General features: G+C 40.3%; 1 protein-coding gene across 3 annotated transcripts in view; it reads right to left on the reverse strand.

The window, feature by feature from the left end:
- LOC127632302 (nuclear factor of activated T-cells, cytoplasmic 3-like) overlaps positions 1–22,311 on the reverse strand; it is a 131,218-nt gene that overhangs the window by 47,492 nt on the left and 61,415 nt on the right. For all 3 annotated transcript variants that reach the window (XM_052110936.1, XM_052111014.1, XM_052110869.1), the window contains exons 4-6: positions 8,252–8,451; positions 7,697–7,869; positions 7,429–7,569 (exon numbers count right to left, since the gene is read on the reverse strand). In XM_052110936.1, the coding sequence (XP_051966896.1) occupies positions 7,429–7,569; positions 7,697–7,869; positions 8,252–8,451 (514 nt within the window). The remainder of the gene's footprint in view (positions 1–7,428; positions 7,570–7,696; positions 7,870–8,251; positions 8,452–22,311) is intronic.

Below are 22,311 nucleotides of genomic sequence, written 5' to 3' on the forward strand. Positions count from 1 at the left end.
TGTAGGCTCAAAGTGTCACACTCTAATCAGCTAAACACCTGCAAAGGGTTCCTGAGCCTTTAAATGGTCTCTCAGTCTGGTTCAGTTGAATTCACAATCATGGGGAAGACTGCTGACCTGACAGTTGTGCAGAAAACCATCATTGACACCCTCCACAAGGAGGGAAAGCCTCAAAAGGTAATTGCAAAAGAAGTTGGATGTTCTCAAAGTGCTGTATCAAAGCACATTAATAGAAAGTTAAGTGGAAGGGAAAAGTGTGGAAGAAAAAGGTGCACAAGCAGCAGGGATGACCGTGTGGGGGAGCTTCACAAGAAGTGGACTGAGGCTGGAGTTACTGCATCAAGAGCCACCACACACAGACGGGTCCTGGACATGGGCTTCAAATGTCAAACGTCTTACCTGGGCTAAAGAAAAAAAGAACTGGTCTGTTGCTCAGTGGTCCAAAGTCCTCTTTTCTGATGAGAGCAAATTTTGCATCTCATTTGGAAACCAAGGTCCCAGAGTCTGGAGAAAGAGAGGAGAGGCACACAATCCAAGATGCTTGAAGTCCAGTGTGAAGTTTCCACAGTCTGTGTTGGTTTGGGGAGCCATGTCATCGACTGGTGTTGGTCCACTGTGCTTTATTAAGTCCAGAGTCAACGCAGCCGTCTACCGGGACATTTTAGAGCACTTCATGCTTCCTTCAGCAGACAAGCTTTATGGAGATGCTGACTTCATTTTCCAGCAGGACTTGGCACCTGCCCACACTGCCAAAAGTACCAAAACCTGGTTCAATGACCATGGTATTACTGTGCTTGATTGGCCAGCAAACTCGCCTGACCTGAACCTCATAGAGAATCTATGGGGCATTGCCAAGAGAAAGATGAGAGACATGAGACCAAACAATGCAGAAGAGCTGAAGGCTGCTATTGAAGCATCTTGGTCTTCCATAACACCTCAGCAGTGCCACAGGCTGATAGCATCCATGCCACGCCGCATTGAGGCAGTAATTAATGCAAAAGGGGCCCAAACCAAGTACTGAGTACATATGCATGATTATACTTTTCAGAGGGCCGACATTTCTGTATTTAAAATCCTTTTTTTTTTTTCATGTAATATTCAAATTTTCTGAGATTCTGAATTTGGGGTTTTCATAAGCTGTAAGCCATAATCATCAAAATTATATCAAATAAAGGCTTGAAATATCTTACTTTGCTTGTAATGAGTCTATATAATATATTAGTTTCACCTTTTAAGTTGAATTACTGAAATTAATGAACTTTTGCACGATATTCTAATTTTTCGAGTTTCACCTGTATATGCATGTTTCAGTGTTATCAAGTGTTTTCAAATAGTTTTTCTCTGGAGAAAAGGTGTATCTTGCACAAACAGTGAGATATTATTTGCTCTTTCTTGGAGGGAGTGAGCGTTCAGCAGTCTCCCTGCAGACGTAGCAGCCATGCTGACCTCGGAGTCAACCTAACAGCAGATGCTGAGGATGCAGGTGATCTCCAGAAGACCAGTGACACTATACGGCAAACCATAAATCTACCCTGAGTTTCTGGAAAAGAGAGCATGTAAAGGGAAAAAACAAGTGGGCAGCAGAGGAGTTCATAAGGGTAAGGGAATGTATTTGTTTGTGTGTAAAAATTCTTGCACATTTGCACATTTAATGAGTGAGTGCATTTGTGTGGATGTAGGTATGTGCAGATTTGAGTATGCACTTCTGTCTTGTGCGTGTGTGATGGGAAGTGCAATAGCATGTGCGCACACACACACACACACACGCACACGTGCGTCCCCAGGGGAGAAGGGAAATCGTGGGAGGTCAAGATGCTGATAAAGCAAAGACAAATCACTCTGATGAGCAACAATCAAATCCTGCTCTCAAATGAGAAGTGAGAAACCGACACCTCACATTTTACCCATCGCTCAAGTTTCCCCAAACCTAGAAAAAACACGTTAACCATAGATAATCTTGTCGCTAAGAATAAGGCTGGTTTGGCTGCACTTAGGCAGAGGTAAGTGCAGGTATAATTGCTACCCTTGTGGGTAAGAGACAATGTTTCTTACAGAATTCAGCTCTTGCAGCAGAGGGAAATGCCCCATACCCCACCTCTTTTATAATTATATAATTCTAATAGAAACTTGGTGATTATATTATAAAGTCAAAGTTATTGTTCAAATGAACATTGACCAACACTAATTCAGTGAGTTTATTAGTCAAGTATTCATCAGACTGTGCGCTTTGTGATGGGCCCACTTTCCTCTCATTATTTTTCTCATTATTCTTTGGACCACAGTCAACTTGAATAATGAATATTATATCATTGTAATATAATACTGAATACTACTACTACTACTACAACTAATAATAATAACAAGGGTTATTACTACAATAATACATTACAGAAATATATTTTTAAAAAATTTATTAATAACTAATAATAACTATTATTATTATTATTATTATAAAAGTAATTTCTCTAATAATTTATTAAATTGTACTTGTACATTGCTATGGGATCTGATTAAAGCTGCAGGAACTTTCTGTTTTGTCATGTTAACAATAGCCTTTGAATGAGTGCCTTATTCCAAATATGGTGAAATGCTCTCATCTCTGCTTCTGTCCACACAAATCTGGTGTCATAGGGTTATTTTAGATTTGTATAGTAACTTGGGTTTGCGAGTTAAAGTGAATTTAGAGTGCTGTGCACGAGCAGCATGTTGTGCGTGCAGACTGTTTGATTAAAATCACAGCCTTTTGCAGTTAAATTTTCAAACAAAGCCATATCTTATTTTTGATTTTATTTTTCGATGGATCATTTAGCCCTGCACATTGCATTTGAAAGACATGTTGCTTTTGCGTTATTTCACGGCACCCACTCTTTTTATCTCATCATATTTAATTCAGACTGAAAGATCACAACTTGGGTATCATTCTTTTGCCGTGGTGCTGGAGATTCACTAGAGGCAGAGCACTTCAGCTGAAATCAATGCAGGAAACACTGTTAAGAGAGGTGAGGTGGCAATATTTGCTCACAGTGAAAAATGAAGACATTTGTGGTGCATACTCAGCTGTGCTCGCAGAGTTAATTGGAATTAGTTCTAGCCAAACATAAGGGATTAGGGACTGGACATTTAAGAGACAAAGTACAGTCAGCTGGACATTATTGCAAAATAAATCTGACACCAACAGCTTCTAATGCAGCTCAACACATATGTTGTACAATTTGCAATAATGACCGAAAGAATGTGCATTAGCTTATTACATTGCTACTTATCAAATAACTAATGGAAATGGAATTATTGATTTGAAATACTGAAGTTATTTTATTATGTGAGAGGAAAGAGACCAAAGAGTGATACAAAAGACATTAAACTAGCACAGCAAGGTTGGAAATCAGTTGTCTGGGATACAGGGTATGAAATTACAAGTCTGGTGGGTAAAAGTTTATTTCATACCCTGCAAGTATATATTGACCATACAATGCCAGAATGTATCAATCAAAAGGTGTACTGGATAGGTGCATTATAGGCAATATAAATGTCTGTAGAAAAGCAGGTATGTGCACAGAAACCGTTTTTAATATTCGTTAACTGTGAGGGTTCACGGGTGTTACTCGGTTTTTCGTTGGGACCGTGAGGCAGCAAACACTGGCATTGTCATGTGCATGGAGTTACCCTGCTGAGGTTTGGCTGAAACGGACACACACCAGTTTTGTTTTGTGTGTTTGGGTGAAGAGCATGCTGCTCTTGCGTTGGGGCGGAGTGTGTGAGCATTGCGATCTGTTTATAGTCAAAATGCTTCGCACTCGTCTCGCTTACTTCATGGATCTGGCAGAGGAGCGAGAGACGGGTCCGTCCCTATCGCTCGCTCTCCTGAAGCATGCTTTGGCGCCTCTTTGGTTCACGAGGGAGACACTGAATCTCTGGAGTCTGCAGACATTGAGCAACCCACCTCTGAACATTCAATGCACAATAATAAAGCGGCTGAAGAATTACTCGAGGTAGTGACTCGGGCTGTGGCCCGTGAACACCCCCAAATGCTTCAAACTAGAAGACAGATTTCTGTCTGGTGGCCAAAGGAAGGGAACTCGATATAACGAGCTTTCTCATTCATGGAGGAATCCTTATACTTCCCGTGTCTTCGTGCCCTCGACGTCGACATATCCGACTGTCGTGGGTGCTGAGACACGGGGGTATTCCACGATGCCGCCGGTAGAAGAGACACTTGTGGGTTATCTCTCGCCTGGCTTGGCATCATCTCTTAAGAGACCCACTCTCCCCACAAAGCCAAAAAAAAAAAAAAAAACAGAGGACTCGCGCCATTGGCTGGTCTATGTCTGCTTTGGGCAGCACAGAAAGACACTTATGGCTAAACCTTTCGGACAGAGTGTTCCTCCTTGATGCTCTGGTTTTGCCTTCTGCCCTATTTAGTGACGCCATGAACACGGTTATCACCAGGTTCCAGGAGGCTAAAAGCCATGAGGAAGCCTTCGGGCAATTCCTCCCTCGTCGCACTCAGGAGGAGGGGCCACCGGCCACCCAGCCCCACCCTGGTCCTTCTAGAAGGTAGGATCAAAAACAGAGCATGGCGAATGGTGTTCCCCCTTCGCAGAGACTGGGGACTGGCACGTCGCCCTCAGCAGCCCCCAAAGCAAGACCTCAGGACCGTCATCTCTAAGAAGAGAAAGCCCTGACGGTCTTGTGCCCAGCCATGGGGGTAGCCCCCCCTTGGGACGGGTCGTGTAAAACATCCACCTATACCCTCCCAATACCCCCATGAAATCGCTCCATTCCCGCTGCCTCTGGCGTTTCGGGAGTTAGTGGTTTCCAGCTAAATCTTGGGTGTTCCGTTGCTTCCTGCTGTAGCCCCGGATGCGGGACACTCGACACACCCTCAACAGGAAGTGTCAGAATAAAAAAAAAAAAAAAAAAGGGCAAAACCCATCTCAGAGAACTACTGCCAGGTCTTCCTATGAGGGCCCTAAGAACAGTAGAAGAGGTTACAGAATTCAATTCGTTCGCCTTCCTCCGTGTTTCAACGGCGTGGTTCCCACTACCGTGAAACCAGAAAAAGCATGTCTACTGTGGGAAGAACTGCAAATCTCTTGGTCAAAGGGGCCAAAGAACAGAGTCAGGTTACTACAGTGATACTTCCTGGTCCCCAAGAAGGATGGAGGGTTGCGTCCGATTTTAGAGCTTCGTGGCTTGAATCGCTCAGAGGGCATTCAAGTTAAAGATGCTAACTGTCAAGATAGTCATGTCACAAATAAACATCGTGATTAGTTGGTCACGATTGATCTCACGGACGTGCACTTTCATATAGAAAGTCTGCCACAACACAGGAAGTTCCTGAGGTTCGCTTTCGGGGGCGAAGTTTTCCAATATCGGGTTCTTCCATTCGTTCAAGCCTTATCGCCCCGCACATTCACGGAATGCATGGATACAGCATTGGCTCCTTTGCGACTCCGGGGCATCCGCATTCTGAATTACATAGACGACTGGCTGATACTAGCACAGTCACAAGAACTGGCATTACAGCACAGGGATATCATCTGATTTCTCTGGGGTTGAGGCTCAACGCCTCATACGATCTGGGGATCGTATGGAATGCGATCACAATGCGGGCACAATTGTCTCCCGCTCGAATCGAGTCCATTCAGAACACCCTGAGCAAAGTCAGGCTAGGCCAAGGTTGCACTGTTCGTCAGTATCAACAATTCCTAGGTCTCATGGCAACTGCAACCTGAGACATGAGACAGTTTCAGTTGTGGCTCAAAGCCAGGGGATTTCATCCAAGGGCCAGTCCCCTAAGGCTGATAAGGGTTACACGCCGCATGCTATGTACCCTTTCTATGTGGTTCAGACCCTGGTTCCTCACTTTGGGTTTCACTCTAAGTGCGTCTTGCCGTCGCAGGTTGCTAACGACAGACGCCTCCCTGATGGGCTGGGGAGTGGTCTTAAGTGGTCATCCAGCTCAAGGGAATGGGAGGGTCGTCAGCTCGATTGTTACATCAACTGTCTTGAGCTGACGACTGCATTTCTGGCCCTGAAATACTTCCTCCAGAGGCTGTCATGTCTTGGTGCGGGTGGACAACACAGCGGTAGCCTATTACATAAACTGGAACGACAGGGTATGGTCTCTCCTCGATGGTTCGCCTCTGGCGATTCTAGACAGGAGGGACCTTCGGTCTCAGGTGCAGGGGACGATACCTCATCCCCGGCCTGAACTGTGGAACCATCATGTTTGGACCATAAAGGGTACCCAATCTAAGGGGGAGAGATTGAAACTGCACCAGGCTGAGGCACACTCTGGTGCAGGCATGCTCATCCCTCATGAACACTTGCTCCAGTTAGATTATGACGTGATGGCTCGCAACAAAGTAAATCATAATACATATGTGTTGCAGTGTGTATCTAATCATGAAGAAAATTGTTGATATACAGCTCTATTAAGAAGAGAGAATTTGTTTTCTGAGAGTTAAAGATGGATCGATGTGAACAAAAAGGTGAGTGTAGTATTCGACCATTATACACTGTAACAAATTACTTCTTTTATTTGTTATTGTTTTGGCTTGTTTTCCAATATAAATATATAATACTCCTTTAAAATATTTCAAACTTAAAATAAATGTACTTAAATTAAATTTAATAAAAAGTAATTTTTTCCCTTTAATTCAATGAATGTCATTTAGAGGTATGAATTTGTCCTCATTATTATTAGTAAGCATGTTTATTACAACCTTTTAAATCAGGGCACAAGCTGAATAATCGGTTAAGAGCTAATGATTAATCATTGCAATAATCACACGAATAATCTAGTTAGATTAGTCGATTTTTAAAATAATCATTAGCAGCCCTAGTTGCCAAATATATTCATTTTATTCACATAGCGCGAAATTTGGTTGCAACTGCAAGTGATTTCCTCTCATTGTAATAGAGGGTTGCGCATTGAAAGATCGATTTTGGGATTTAAGAATTGATACTGAGATTGTTCAAATGAAGATCACGATTAATCGTAAAAACATTATTTTTACCCACCCCTTCTTTAGAAGTGTTTATAAATATAAAAATGCAGCGGTCATGCATGAGATGCTGAAAAAAAATGTGATGCTCCACAAAGGTCAAAGACATCTGTCCAGAGTGTATTCAGTTAAAAAACAATTGAAAAACAGCACAGACAAGTTGAACATGTTGAACAACAATTGAAGGACATGTGAACAGCCCCTAACTCTAAAAGACAAAAAAAACTAACCTGAAACTAGCCGAAACCCAACAGTTTGTCACATCCTGTCAGGCTCAGGTAGGGCTGAAGACTTCTATTACATGTGTAAAATAACCGAATATTGATTTTGGTATTCGAATACAGGTGTGTCAAACAGTAAAACCAATTTTGACTATCCGTGCATCTCCCTAGGATAATTAGCAAGAAGTAGTTCTTACCAGGACCTTTCTCCAGAAAGATGACCTTTGACTCCGGGAAGATGTTGGAGCCAGTGATGACCATTTGCTCTCCTCCACTCACAGGGCAGCTGCTAATACTGGCCTTCTCAACCTGAGGTAACTCCTGTGCCGAGCGCTGGGCTATAAATACACACACACACACACACACACACACACACACACACACACACACACACAATCCAGTGTTCATTTAAAGGTGTGTTTGTATGACTGTGTAAAACCTATAATCTCTGTGTGTAAAACCTACAGCACTCCACTGGAATAGAAGCAGCCTGCAGCGAGACCACTTTTCCATTGGATTGTGGGATGTGAACCCGGAACACCACACGAACCCGAGTGTTTTTGCGGCCAATGTCCGTCTCTCCTTTTCTCAGCTCAATGTCGGAGTTCCTCAACTTCAGTATTCCAGCACAATCAATACTAAACATAGCAGGAGATAAAATGTATTTATTTATTTTTGGATTAATGCTCTTTTCACCTAATAAAAATGTATAGTAAAGTTAATAAATGACTGATGACATACAAATGGAACATATTTGCAAAATGTAACAAATATTGCCCTAACCCCAACAAACATTGCACATTTAAAGCTGAAATAGAAATTAAAATGAATAAACTAACATTTCTATGTAAGTCCACGATTTTTGGAGTACAAGCTGTGGTTATTATATATTTATTGTATTAAAAATAACTGCCTCTCAAACATACATGTTGTAGAGTGATTGCATGTCTGTGTTTGTGTGTGTGAAAGGGTCTGAGAGAATCAGGAGTGATGTTGAAGTAAACTGCTGGTGGCACGTACCTGGCAGACATACTGTTTTCAGGAAGGAGAGGAATCTCTAGAACTTTCGTGCTGGCGACGATAATTTCCTGGCTTGCTGTTGCGACGGTTTTCCCTGTAATGCGGTGAACCTGGTAAAAAGCGTGCGGCCTTAAATAACGATCATCTGCTGTTCCAATGAACATCTGCAGGTTTACTGGCTTCTCACTGTAGCCAATGAGCTGTCAGAAAAAGGAGACATGGAGAACGATCAGTCTTTACAAGAAAAAAGTTCCATTGTTGCATGATGAAAAAGATGGATTGAGGATTTTACTGGCCATTGTTTAAGACACAGTCTGACAGCTATTAATATAATCTTTAATGTCATCTCACATTCTGATTTTACACAAAACTGCTATGCTTATTTTCAGACTAGCAGCCTTACATAACACATTGCATATAAAAGGTTCTATTAATCTTAAAAAATATTGGACATCTTCCAGGACAAATGGTTGTTTTCTCCATTTGCATTACAACAATTTTCCACAAGGCATTTCCATCAGAAGAATCCTGCACGTGTGCAATTACTTCCCAAATCCTTCTCAATGGATATTAATATCAGACGTTAGTCCACTTTTTCCAAGACGAATCCAAAACACACTATAGCTAGTAATTAATATCCAGACAAGAACCTAAAAGACACGTTTTCAGGCCACGAGTAAAAAAAAAAAAAAGAAAAAAAAAAAAGAATTGAAAGAAAAAAAATGGGCAGGAAGAAAATTGAGAAAAGAAAAACTGAATCATGAAAGACATTCAATTTGTTCTGTTCAAATGGATGCATAAAGACTTTTAACATCTGAAAATGGAAATGGAACCTGAAACCCATTAAAACATTTAATAATTAGATGTAACACATCATTCTGTGAGGTAGTTGAAGCCCTTTCCAGAACAAAAAGCTTTCACAGAGGCTTTTTCCTTGCTGCTGCTGCACTCCAGGGTATCCTATGCAAACCTCAGCCTGTGACTGTGACACAGGGAGCAAGTGTGGCAACACGCTGCCCTACCCAACACTATGGTACACAGGTGAGGAGTTCCCAAACGAAGGGAAGCTTTTCCAATGACATAGCTTCTTAACAATCTCTCTACTGTTGCAATGTTATGGTTGGCAAATTCTGTGACCCAATGCAGCAAAAGAGAGAGAGAGAGAGAGAGAGAGAGAGAGAGAGAGAGAGAGAGAGAGAGAGAGAGAGAAGTGAAAATGAGAGCTAGAGAGGAAGTGAGAAAAAAAAGAGAAGGACCTATTCACAGTTAATGGAAAGACCAAGCCAACCACAGCACAACAATTTAGAAAAACATTATTTTATAAAAAAAAAAAAAACACACATATGATATTAAAATATATAATAATTCTATTTTAACCAAACAGGAAAAATTAAGTTGCTTGAGAACCTCAGTAGCATGTCAAAATAGAAACAGGTTGACTGACAACAGTAGAGATAGCTCTGTTGACTGTTAATGGAAGCAATCTAGTTTTGTCGCATTGCAACTCTCTAGTTTATACTTTGGAGCGCAGAGATCAGGAATCAGCTGAACGAGAATTGAATACAGCCATACAGATGTACTGCCATTCCTGACTCGGACGGTGGTGGGATTTGGTTTGAACGATTGCCCAGACAGCATGGTGCTATGACATTTTGAGAAATCGGCACCTGAGAAAATTATTAAACCAAAAGGCCTTGTTTTGTTTCAAAATATTGACTATATTTTTGTAGCAAATTACATGGTGGAACTAGGAAAAAAGGTATGAGTAAGAGTCAAAATTCACTTTCCAAAAAAAACTCTAAATGGAACATTATAGATATCTATTCAGGGAAGCCTTGCCTCATTTTCTCTTTAATGCTGCTCCATTAAGTACTCCTGCAAGCCTTATTATGCGAACAGGTCTCTGCAGAGAGAGAGAGAGAGAGAGAGAGAGAGAGACATCTAGGCACATGGGGTCAGGTCTGAATATGAAGTACTCTTTGTTAGGTGTGCCCTGGGTCAGGACAGACAGGGAGTAGAGGATTCAGGAGCAGAGGCCATGTTGCTCTAAGAGCTAAAGAAGGTGTAGGGCTCAACTGAGATGAACCATGACCCCCCCCCCCCCCAACATCATGCACTCACAGGATTTATTACAGCTGTGGGAATCCTGCTACCCCTGGTAACGCCTCCAAAATCTCCTGGATAACTCATTTTCATTGTGTGTAAGGACAAGCAAAACAAGCCTGTGGTGTGTGTTTGTGTGAGAAGTGGGCTGCCAGGTACAAATAAGGCAGCACACACTTTCTAGACACCAGTTCAGATAATGCTTGTTTTCATCATGATCATGATCAACATAAAAAAACCTCAAACTCAGGACAATGCCTCGATTGTTATTTGGTTTCATTGTTGTAACATTTATTAGACAAATTTTAACTGACATAAAGGGATAGTTCACCCAAAAATTTACATTCTCTCATCATTTTTTAACCCTCATGTCATCTCAGATGTGTATGTCTTTCTTTCTTCTGCAGAACAGAAATCATGACTTTTAGAAGAATATGTTAGCTCTGTAGGTCCATACAATGTAAGTGAATGGTTGCCAAAATTTTGACGCTCCAAAACACACATAAAGGCCTCATAAAAGTAATCCATATGACTCATATCATAATTCATATCTTCAGAAGTGTGATAGCTGTGGATGAGAAACAGAACAATATTTAAGTCATTTTCTGCAAGAAATTCTTCTCCTTGCCCAGTAGCCGGTGATACGCATAAAGAATGTAAATCACCAAAACACAAGAAGAAGAATGTAAAAGTTAATGTGGAGATTGACTGAGCAGGGAGGAGAATTTATAGTAAAAAAGGACTTACACATTGATCTGTTTATCACCAACATCTATCATATTATTATTTATTTATTTTTTTAAATATATTTTTAGAAAGAGACATTACAAAGTAAGAAAAAGCAAAGAACAGACAACAAAAACAAAAAAGAGCAAAGACAAATCTATAAATAAATAGATAAAATAAAAATGTATAAACATGTTTTTTGTAGGAGGGAAGTCTAATAACCATAAAACATGTTGTCCAAGCATCATGAGAACAATAAGAACATCCATGATGGCATTGGCGGGGACAGGGAGTCAGAGTCAAACAATGGGGTCAAGCTGGAGAGTTTTAACATATGCAAGAAAGGCCCACCAAATTTGAGTAAAAATAATGTTAGGCCGGGGAAGAGAATATCTAATTTTCTCTAATTTCATAAAATATAGGGCATGCTATTCAGTGTGCATGAGATGGTGGGTGAGGACTTTTCCTGTTCAGTAAAATTAGATGCCTCGCAAGCAATGTTAGAAACGAAATAAACTTTGTAAAGTAAGAGGGCAGTAAGTGACCGATGGGCAATAGCCCAAACAGACACACAGTAGGTAATGGTGGAATATCTGCAGAGGTGATGGCTGAAAGAGATTCAAATCCTAACCCCTAAAACAAGGAGAGGGCAGGTCTATATCATATGATTTAGTGTGGCTGGTCCTAAGTGACACCTATCACACTACATGGTTGGTTTATTCCGACCAAGTCTGATTTTAGACCAGTAAACTCTATGAACCACCTTGGATTGTAGAAGTCCATGACATGCACAAACAGACTAGGAGTGAACCCTGTCCAGAACTGTTTAAAAATGTAGGTCTTAGGACCAGCTGGTGTGCAAATTGTCAAGGGGTAAAGACTGCAAAGTAGAAAATGTAATAACTAGTTTAGAAATTGAGCCTTTAGCACAAACGTTAACCTCAAGAATTATGTCAATTTCAGAAGAATGTGGCACATTGGGAAAATTCGCAAAAATGTTATGAACAAAATCTCGTATTTGTAAATATCGAGAAAAAAAAAAATGTTTCTAGGAATGTTGTACAAAACGGTTATCTGGTCAAATGAAGCAAAGTTACCATCGATGCAAAGATCAGCTACAGAAAAGAGACCCTGATCCACCTGGAGGCATATGCACCATCCATAATAGAGGGGAGGAACAAAGGATTAGAATGTATGGGGGATGACAAGGGGATGACCTGGAAGCCATAATGGCACAAATTATGTCCAGACTTTAAGACTTTTTCACTATTACATTATCAGAGGACTTCAGTGGATAGAGTGTAATCGGAAAACATTAAAGAGCATTCAAAGTGGAAGATTGGCATGAAGCATTCTTAATGCTTAACCATGACGGGGGGATGTCTAGTTTATTCTAATTAATCCAATGCAGCGTAGGGTGCATATTTGGTGCCCAGAAGTAAAACAGAAACTTAGGGAGGGCCAAACCACCCAAACGTTTTGTTTTCTGCAAGATGCCTTTTCAGATCCTTGGAGTCTTTCTATTCCATATGAATTGAGAAATAGAACTATCAAGTGTAGTGAAAAAAAGACTTTGGAATAAAAAATGGGATACATTGTAAAAACATAAAGATTTGGGGAGCACAATCATCTTAATGCAGTTAATTATAACGGCCAAGGACAGGGGAAGAAGAGACCAATCTTGTGTAAGATGGCCGCGCAGTAGGGGAAAAAGATGCTTTGAAAGGCAGTGAATACAGGGGGTATTCTGTGGCAGCACTATTAATAGGCAATGATTCACTTTTATTCTAATTTAATTTATAGCCTAAATTTTGACCAAACTCTGTCAGCAAGGCTAGAACCAGGGGAATAGAGTTGGCCGAACCAATCTCTTTTAACTGTGAATGTGCATGTTTTCTTTTTTCTTTTCAATGCTTCATTTACAAGTGAATGTTTTTTCTGGATTAACTGTGAATAATTTTTCAACAAAAAGGAAGTCATTTGTGTTTTTATGATAACAATATATGTAATGTGTCTACTTTCACATCCATTCCCTATTCCCAATTCTGTTCTAGTTTAATCCCAAAGAAAGGCTTAAGAGTGGAGAGGCTGCAAGCTGGGAAGGAAAAAGGAGAGATGGAACAACAGAAAACATACAAGCTTAAAAATCAGGACTCTTCAATGAGCAGGTAAACTTAGAACACATGCAGCCACTGAAACATTCTCTCATCGGTTCATGTCACACGTCAGACCTGAAGAAATCCACAGTGTGTGTTTGTGTTGAAGTATCACAAGACGATGGTCCCTGTACTCCTGTAACCTTCCTCCCTGACACTGGTTATATTAAACTGCTGACATTAAGAATAGTCACATGTCCCATAGCTGGAATTAAGCTAGCAGGGGCGAAAATAGCCTCCATGGGTTGCCTTTCATATTGAGGACTAAATAAAGATGTCTCATTCTGACTGTTTTTGTTGGGGTGCTGGACTAAAAGAGACACGGAATCAGATGGTCTAAAAACACCAGGAAGATGCAGCCTAACAAGAAACCAGTGTACAACCAAGTGTGTATGTGCGTTTACGTGTAGAGTAGCACACTTTTTTGTTGCTACTGTATACAGGCAACATGATGCATCGTGCCTTAACTCACTTTACACACCCCTCTACACCTTGAATTTCTTCCTAAATTTCTTGTCAATTTCCCTTCTCACTCTTTCAGTACTCATCCCTATTTCTCATCTCTCGATCTATCTCCCTCCTTCCTACCCGCTGCTGGCAAGTTGTTTCCCTGTGTTGCTCTGTGGTTGCTATGGTGAGGGCCAGCCGGTGCGTGTGTGTGCATGCATGAGTATGATTATGTGTGAGGGTAAATCCGAGCCTGAGGGGGAGGGGAGGAGACTCAAGGTCACACACACACACACACACACACACACACACACACACACACACACACACACACACACACACACACACACACACACACACAAAAACAAACAAACACACAAACTGTGGCCCCTGGCCCCGAAACGTGGACTCAAACTGACATGCATCCTGTGCTTACTGGACACAGTGAGAGGTCTGTTCAACAATTCGGTGTTTACACAACATATGCCTGTGTGCTGCTTGTAAGTGTATGTTTGAGTGTGTGTGTGAGAGAGAGAGAAAGAAAAAGAGGGATAAATAGAGGTATATAGACTGAGAGCATTCAGAACCAGGAGGCTGTGCAATCAGTTGTTTAAATAAGGTCAATATACATACATCTCACACAAACACAAAAACTTTATATAAACACACTTATAGGTAGTTTTGAGTTGACAAATCCTGCGATGTGATCAGATGCAATTTTAAACTTTGCTAATTCTTTGAAAATGCTAATTCTTTGCTTTTATTACCTCATATTCAATATTGTAGATTAAAAAGAAAACATTTTCAATCTGGTGTGTAAGTATTCACATGGCAGTATCAATTAAAATTATGAAAAACTTACATGACCATATGCTAGCCTCCTACATGACTCAAGATTTCACTTATTATGCATATACATTTTAACATAAAATGAAGATGTTTCTTATAAAAAGTCCAAGTACACACATTAAACTTCAACTACCCATATGCAGTGACCACAGCCTTTACCACACTGTATACCTCTCACTCTCTCTCACCCCCTCCATTCTCACAGTGCTGTGTCCTACTCTTCACTCCAATATGATCAGCATCGGATACACATCAGATAAAGCCTCAGGCTACTGTACAACAAAAAGCTACACACACACACACACACACACACACACACACACACACACACACACACACACACACACACACACACTACCCTTAAACCTAATCCTCCCAAAAAAGTTAGCATTTTTACATTTTCAAGCCAAGGTTGGACGATCACCTGAATGTTCACGCTCTTCATCAGGAAAATACGTTAAGTTCTCAGTCTATTATTCTTTTGGGGAACAATCATCAATGCAGATAGCTGGTGGTAGATGGGGTTTCAGGTTTTCTGCTTCCAATGTTCTCAATCCTCTGTTCATCTAAAGCTTTATAGTGTATCAATATCACTTCAAGCAGCAATATTCATTTTACTAGAGCATTCGGTTCTCACTGATCAGGTTAGGTAATTGTGCGTTTCAAAGCACAGCGGCTGTGTTAATCGGGCACCCAAGCACGGATGCACATTTCACAAAGGTTACCACAGTGTGTAGATGCCAGAGTGTACTCTTATTGGGGAAGCTGGTAGCAATATTCATGCACATCCTTATGCACAAGTACTTCAATGCATGAAATCCGATCATCCATCAAGTTGATGCTTCTCGCGTTGTGTTTTCGCTCCTATCGCACGTCATATCACGCTGTTTTCTTTTCTCACATATCCACATCCGCGTTTACTTAAAGGGTAAGTATCATCATTGCTACGTTTCCTCTGACACCTAAAAGTAGGCACTGCTCGTTACATTTCTGTATTTCATTAACAGCACAATGCAGATTGTGCTCTTGTACAAGAAATTATCAAATCAAGGTATTATTTTCATCTAGTTACATAACATTTTCATTTTCTGAGAGTCATCTGTCGTCATTACAGTGGTGAGATTAGTATTACCATGGGTCATTGAAACCACTTATTATTTTATTAGTATAGAACCATGAAGGTTTCTAAACAATGGGGCCTTTCTACACTATGGGGCTTTTCTCACTAACGATTTAATTCCAAGCTTCATTACACAAGTTTCTGCATTCAATACATTTCTGCATCTGCTGAAAACATAAGCTCCCCACTCCTAATCTCTACATTAGTTTATCAGCATATGTGTTCACTATATGTGCTCGTGGTCAGAACAGTAACATGTACTAGCAGGTAAGTAAGGTATTTGTATGACTTTATTGGGATAAAATCAGTGCCGGCAGCACAAACTTGCTGGCAGTGCAAATGTGCCATCCAGGCACCGCAACTGTGGCTTGTCTTCTGCTGTCTGACTAAGCGTCACACGACACAGCAACCACGGGGTGTTTTCTGTTGTTGGTTCAGTACATCTTCTAAGGAGTGCTCATGTGCTGTTTAGAAGCCACAACTGTGGCATGTCTCAGGTGTGCTTTTAAGTGTCTTACAACACTGCAAATAAGGTTTATATAAAAGAGCCCTCATCGTAGGGCTCAAACGCAAAACGTTGTCTAGCACTAATCGTGTTCAAACGCAAATGTTGCTATTCTTTTGCAAAGGTATTGCACAAACAACGTTGCCCTTATCTAGGGCTCGAATGCAAAAAAATATTTTGTCCTACAGCAGAGGTTCTGCACAAACGATGGTGCCCTTATTGTAGGACTCAAACGCAAACATTGTTTATTTGACGTCACCCTTATTGTAGTGCTTTTGCAGGGGCATTGCACAACCGTGCACCCCTTTTTTGCAAGGACCAAGCCAAGCAAGGGCTCATTAACAAGCATTATTTTTCCCTTCTGCAAAGATGTTGCACAAACAAGGCACACCCATTCACAGGGGCTCTACAATTCTCATAAGCTAGCCTCCTTCTGCAGAGTATGGCACAATAGTAGCATGTTGTACAGCCTTACAGGCTTATGTTTGCGTCATTCATTTATATTCCTTTACTTTCACAATTTGTCCCTCATCCTCTGAAGACCTGGTCATTGTCCCAAGTTGTATTATTTGGTTTTGTATTTTCTTTTGGGAGGTTCAATTATGTCCTAATTCCTTTTGGGGTAAGCTCCACACCCCTGCCTTCATTGCCTCCAAATTAAATAAGTATCTTTAATTCTTATTATTCCAATAATCTTGTGTCTTTCTGATAGAAATGTAAGCATAGTTCTAGCAGGAAGATCTTGGGATTTATTCATCAGGCATAACATCCAATCATAATACAACCTCCACTTTATAAGCCTGCCAGGTGCCTCTCTTTGTTTGCATACTTCTGTATTTTCACCCCCCATCCCACCCAATCTCCACCATTTTAGGTCCCATCCTGGGCGGGATAAGCTTTGCTCCCCTGCCGTCATCGCATCCGGCAGGATCTGATTTTTCAAGCATCATCAGAGTGCTGAACTATAGGACGGGGCTTACGCCAAATGATATAAGTATCTTCCTTTTACCCTAGAAATAAAACAAGGTAACTTATTTTTTATAAAGCTGGTTTCCACCTTTGTGTGTTGTGTTGATTCCACTAAGCTTATTTATTCACATAAATGCCCTGAGAGAAAGGCACAAGTGACCCTAAGAGAATAAAACACATGAACAGATCCCACAGCAAATGTAAACAGTTCAATTGTAATCTCTCTCTCAAGCGTGTGCGCACACACACACACACACACACACACACACACACACAATTGCAGTCTACACCAGATGGGTTCAGAACTTACATGTCTCTTAGCAACAGGTGAGCTGATTTTTGTTAGCCCCCTATAATAGTTGGTCAGAGAGAGACCTGAAAAGTTTTGTATGGCACTATATAGCATTCCGCGTAGATCTCTGTTCTGTGAATCAGCCCAGTCCAAACACTAGCAGTAAACACTGTCACTTTGCTTTGCTGGTGTTTGTCTGGCTACTGTACGCTGCAATCCTCAGCCTTCTGTTATGGCAGCTTGACTTATAATCCACTGACAGATACGCATACACACATTTCTAGTTTTCACCAAAAATTGTCTCTCTGATTTCTTACACATTAACTAAAGTGCTGGAGGATATGAGTGCGTGTGTGTTTCTAGTTGTAAGATTATATTGTTAATGCCCCTTCAAAGCAAATTTTATGACCTCACAACCCAACCTTATGACGTTGTTGTGTTAGGCCAAACATCCACATAACTGACCCACTCATTATTACACATACACACACACACACTGGCCCGCACCAATTGGGGATGATCGTTTTGCTCTGGGATGAAGAGTGGTACAGAGCAGAGGTTGACATGTGTGACTGACAGCATGTTTGATCACAGCTGCAACAAAAGGCAGAGGGCAGCGGGAGAAACACACAATTGTATCCACTTACTATTGTATCCATACACACACAAACACACGCATGCACGCTCGTACGCACGCACGCACATACACACATGCAAACATTTGCATTCATTCACACAAACATACACATCCATACACACTATCAGATTTTTCAGGTCATATCTCTCCCGTTCAACAGTCTGTCTATTTGTCCACTGATAGTCTCAGCCTCAGACTCCCACATTGATTTCACAGACCATTAAATTCATATTGAACACAAACATTTTCTTTTGCAAAACAACAAGTTCCAATCTCATTGGCTGGCTTTACACATTACCACACATTATGCTATGCTTATAGTCAAAAGTACAAATAATTTTTGGTCAATCTATCCCTGCACAGCTATTGCATCCTTCAGTAATAATAGATGAACAAGCGTGGGGAAAAGTCTGGCAAAGTATCAGTCCATCAACAGATTTGTCTGTTTTTTTCACCCTCTCTTCCTTTCTAAAAAGTCATACATACATGCATACATGCATACATTAAAACATAGTGCTGATGATAGTTTACACCTGAAGTACAGGTGTATGGGTCTGTCCTTCTGGCTAATTGGCAGCACAAATTCTGCTGACAGCAACATGCCTCGGTGAGTCTGTTCTCTGTCTCTAAGATCCAGTCACCACAGAGAAGCTCACTCCTGGGACAGATGGAGTCTGTGGTGTTGCCCGCTGACGTCACAACAACAGATACTACACAGTAGCAGCCTAGGGCTCCAGCATCGCCTGCCCCAGAAAGCATCATGGGAAACATTATCGTAAACTGCAGCTCGGTTAAAAGGTCTGAAGGTATGGAAAGTTTTCGTATGCAGATTTTCCCAAATGGAATAGGGGCTTTAAAAAAAGCAAAAATAAATAAATAAATAAAATAAAAAAGGACCAAAGAGTCAAAATTAACACAAACCTTAAAAATAATACATAAATAAAATGAGTTATAGGATCAGTCTATACCCAATATTTTTATGTTTCATTGGGATTTATCAACAGTCACATATTCTTAAGCTTATTGCTAAATATTCATAAGTAATTTGAGAGTGATGGGAGACTGGTTTTTCCAATTCCATGGTCACAGTGGTCTGATTGGTGAATCTTGTTCTACCAGCTCAAATGGTAGAACAAGTCACTAGCATTGCTAAGATCATGGGTTCAATTCCCAGGAACACAAACTGAAAAAAAAAAAAAAAAAAGAAAAAAAAAGAAAAAAGTATACCCTGAAAGCATTGTAATTTGCTTTGTATAAAAGTGACTGCAAAATGCACAAATGTAAATAAATGTAAATCTGTCTTTGTAATAATGGGCAATGTAGTTCTTAACCAGAAATTTAACATTAAACCAATTTTTTGTTGAAAGCACAACTTGTAGATTCCACAGAAGCATAACATGACTTAATCTTAAAGTTCAAGGCAGGTCTGTCTTTAAAGGTCTAAAATGTATAGTTAAAAAACAAAAAAAAGTGTTTTGTTATTGTTAAAAAGTAAATAATAATTTTTTAAATTCCCAAACTCAACTGTTTCACTCGATTCTAATCTTGAGTTAATAGTAGTTTTGCTGGATCCACTGTCTGTTTGTATATCTGCATATCTGCATAGGTGTCAGTAGCTTAAATATGCTACACAATATATTGAGTCTTGACAAGTATTGCAATACATATCGTATTGTGAGGTGCCTGGTAATACCCAGCACTAGTACCACTGACAAAAAATGTAAAAGGTGGTTTTATATGGTGTCACACAATATGACTCTGATGCTGATGTCCTTCAGAGATGTCATCTGTTTTTACTGGGTAATAACTGCTTCACCGCAGCAGTCGTCCAAATAATTGATTGTTAGGGATGCGACGATATCGTTCTCAAGATTCGGTTCAATGTACGATATTTACGAGTCCATATTATCTCGATTCGATATGATAACACTTAATGTATGGCAGAATTATTTTTATTTATTGACGAGAGAGAGGTCTCTGTGTTTTAAACTGTATAGAACAGAAAGGATATTACAAGACACATCATTCAATGAAAGTGGAGTGTGGGATTTCATCTTTGAACACATAACACATGGAAGAAATGGTCAGTTTTTAATCACAAGCACTTGTCAACAAAAAAAAGACAATTTTCCAGGTATTCCAGCACTTAAATTTCTAAAATCTAAAAATATCAGGCACTTTAAGCACTTCAAGGACCTTGTGTGAACCATATAACAGTGTAAAAAAGAGTGCAGTATGGGTAGAGATAGAGAGATTGACGGGTCATTTCATTTATGATCACATGGACAGAAAACAATGTTTCAAATTTTGAAATATCGAGTTTGCCTCGATATGGTTCGTAATTTTTTTGGTTCGCAATATACTGAAATTCGACATTTCGTTCCATCCCTTTTGATTGTACAAACTCACAATATAAATTACATATGTTACCCATTTCTCTGACTAAATCTTTCAAGCACAGCTAACCCTCTGTATTATGCATGACCATTACATGGTTTACAACATTTTGTAAAATTTCTATAATACATACTTGTATGGTTGAAAAACATTTATACACCTGTAAAAATATTTTTTGGATCGCCCTATTAGTCTATATGTTCAGCTCTCAACACAAATATAAGTGTGCCAATTTAAATTCCATTACACTTTACACAATTACTGTCCTGATTAACATTGTACTTATACATCTTTAGACACATTCTACTTTTTATCATGTAACATGTAAAAACCTGTCCTATTAACACACAGAGATCAGACTACACCAGAGATATCTGGAGACTACTGAAATATTTAGCATGTACTGATGAGATTGTGTGGATGTGATTTGCTTTTATATGAACTCCTGACCATGTGGCTTAAAGTCCAAAAAAACAAAAAAAAACAAAAAAAAAAAGCTGGGGGCCTGGGTAGCTCAGCGAGTAAAATGCTGACTACCACCCCTGGAGTTCAAATCCAGGGCATGCTGAGTGACTCCGGTCAGGTCTCCTAAGTAACCAAATTGGCCGGTTGCTAGGGAGGGTAGAATCTCATGGGGTAACCTCTTTGTGGTCGCTATTATGTGGTTCACTCTCTGTGGGGTGCGTGGTGAGTTGTGCCTCCATACGTGCTAGGTCTCCGCGGTAATGCACTCAACAAGCCATGTGATAAGATGCGCGGATTGACGGTCTCAGACGTGGAGGCAACTGAGATCCATCCTCCGCCACCCAGATTGAGGCGAGTCACTACTCCTCTATGAGGACTAAGAGCGCATTGGGAACTGGGTATTGCAAATTGGGGAGAAAAAGGGGAGAAAAAAAGAAATACAAATAATAATAAAAAAATATAAATGGCCCAAACTAACCAAAAAGCATTGAACAGACACACAAAGGATGTTGTAAAGGCAGCCCTATAAAAGAGATGAGACCACCAATCATGAAAGCTGATCATGTAGGTAACCTAAAGAAGGTACTGAAAAAGGAGGAATGGTGGCCAATTAATGACCCCTAAGACACAAGACTTAGGTGTGATGTGGCAGAAATGCAAGCCTGTAATTGTGGTTGTCTACTGGACCATTAAAAGCCAGAGATTATGATTCAGAGGAAAGGCCTTCTTCTCTTCCTTACCTGTTAATTGATCTCGGTTCCAGAGTTGTGCATGGGCTTCATTATGGCTGCCACAAAAGAGGCCACTGCTTCCATGACCATAAAATATTTAGCAACAAGCTCTCTCTTTCTATAGGAGAACTAGCCTTAGGGGAGTGCCAGGTAAGCTTACCTATCTGATCAAGAGTATCACAAGATACAGCAGGATACTAATTGGGCTTCATTTTACATAAACAATGCCATCCCCTCTACTGAAGCACACTGCCAACTGACAACAACTGGTACAAGTAGCACAGAAGGAGTCAGAATGATATAAAGACCTTAATCAGACTGAGCTACACTGTTTACATAGATCTAGCTGACACTATAACACACACTCACTAGCTGTTACCCAGTAAAAGGAATTTTACGATCAGTAATGAGGTTACTAGGCCACACAGCAGACTCTTTCTGTGTGGTCTTGCTTCTTAAGTTCTGCTTCCTGTGAGGGAACCGATGGTGTCATGCTCTGTTCCCACTTTTGTGGTGAGCGTAATGTGTACTGCACTCAAAAAAGGATTTTTGCAGGTTGTTCAGTTTACTTAATTAAAATGATCTAAAGCAACACAATTCTAGAACATTTTATCTTAATTTCATTATGTTCAATCTAATAAAATGTGTAAAATTAAAGTTTAC

The sequence above is a fragment of the Xyrauchen texanus genome, chromosome 1 (genome assembly GCF_025860055.1).
Source record: "Xyrauchen texanus isolate HMW12.3.18 chromosome 1, RBS_HiC_50CHRs, whole genome shotgun sequence".
Classification (NCBI taxonomy): Eukaryota; Metazoa; Chordata; class Actinopteri; order Cypriniformes; family Catostomidae; genus Xyrauchen; species Xyrauchen texanus.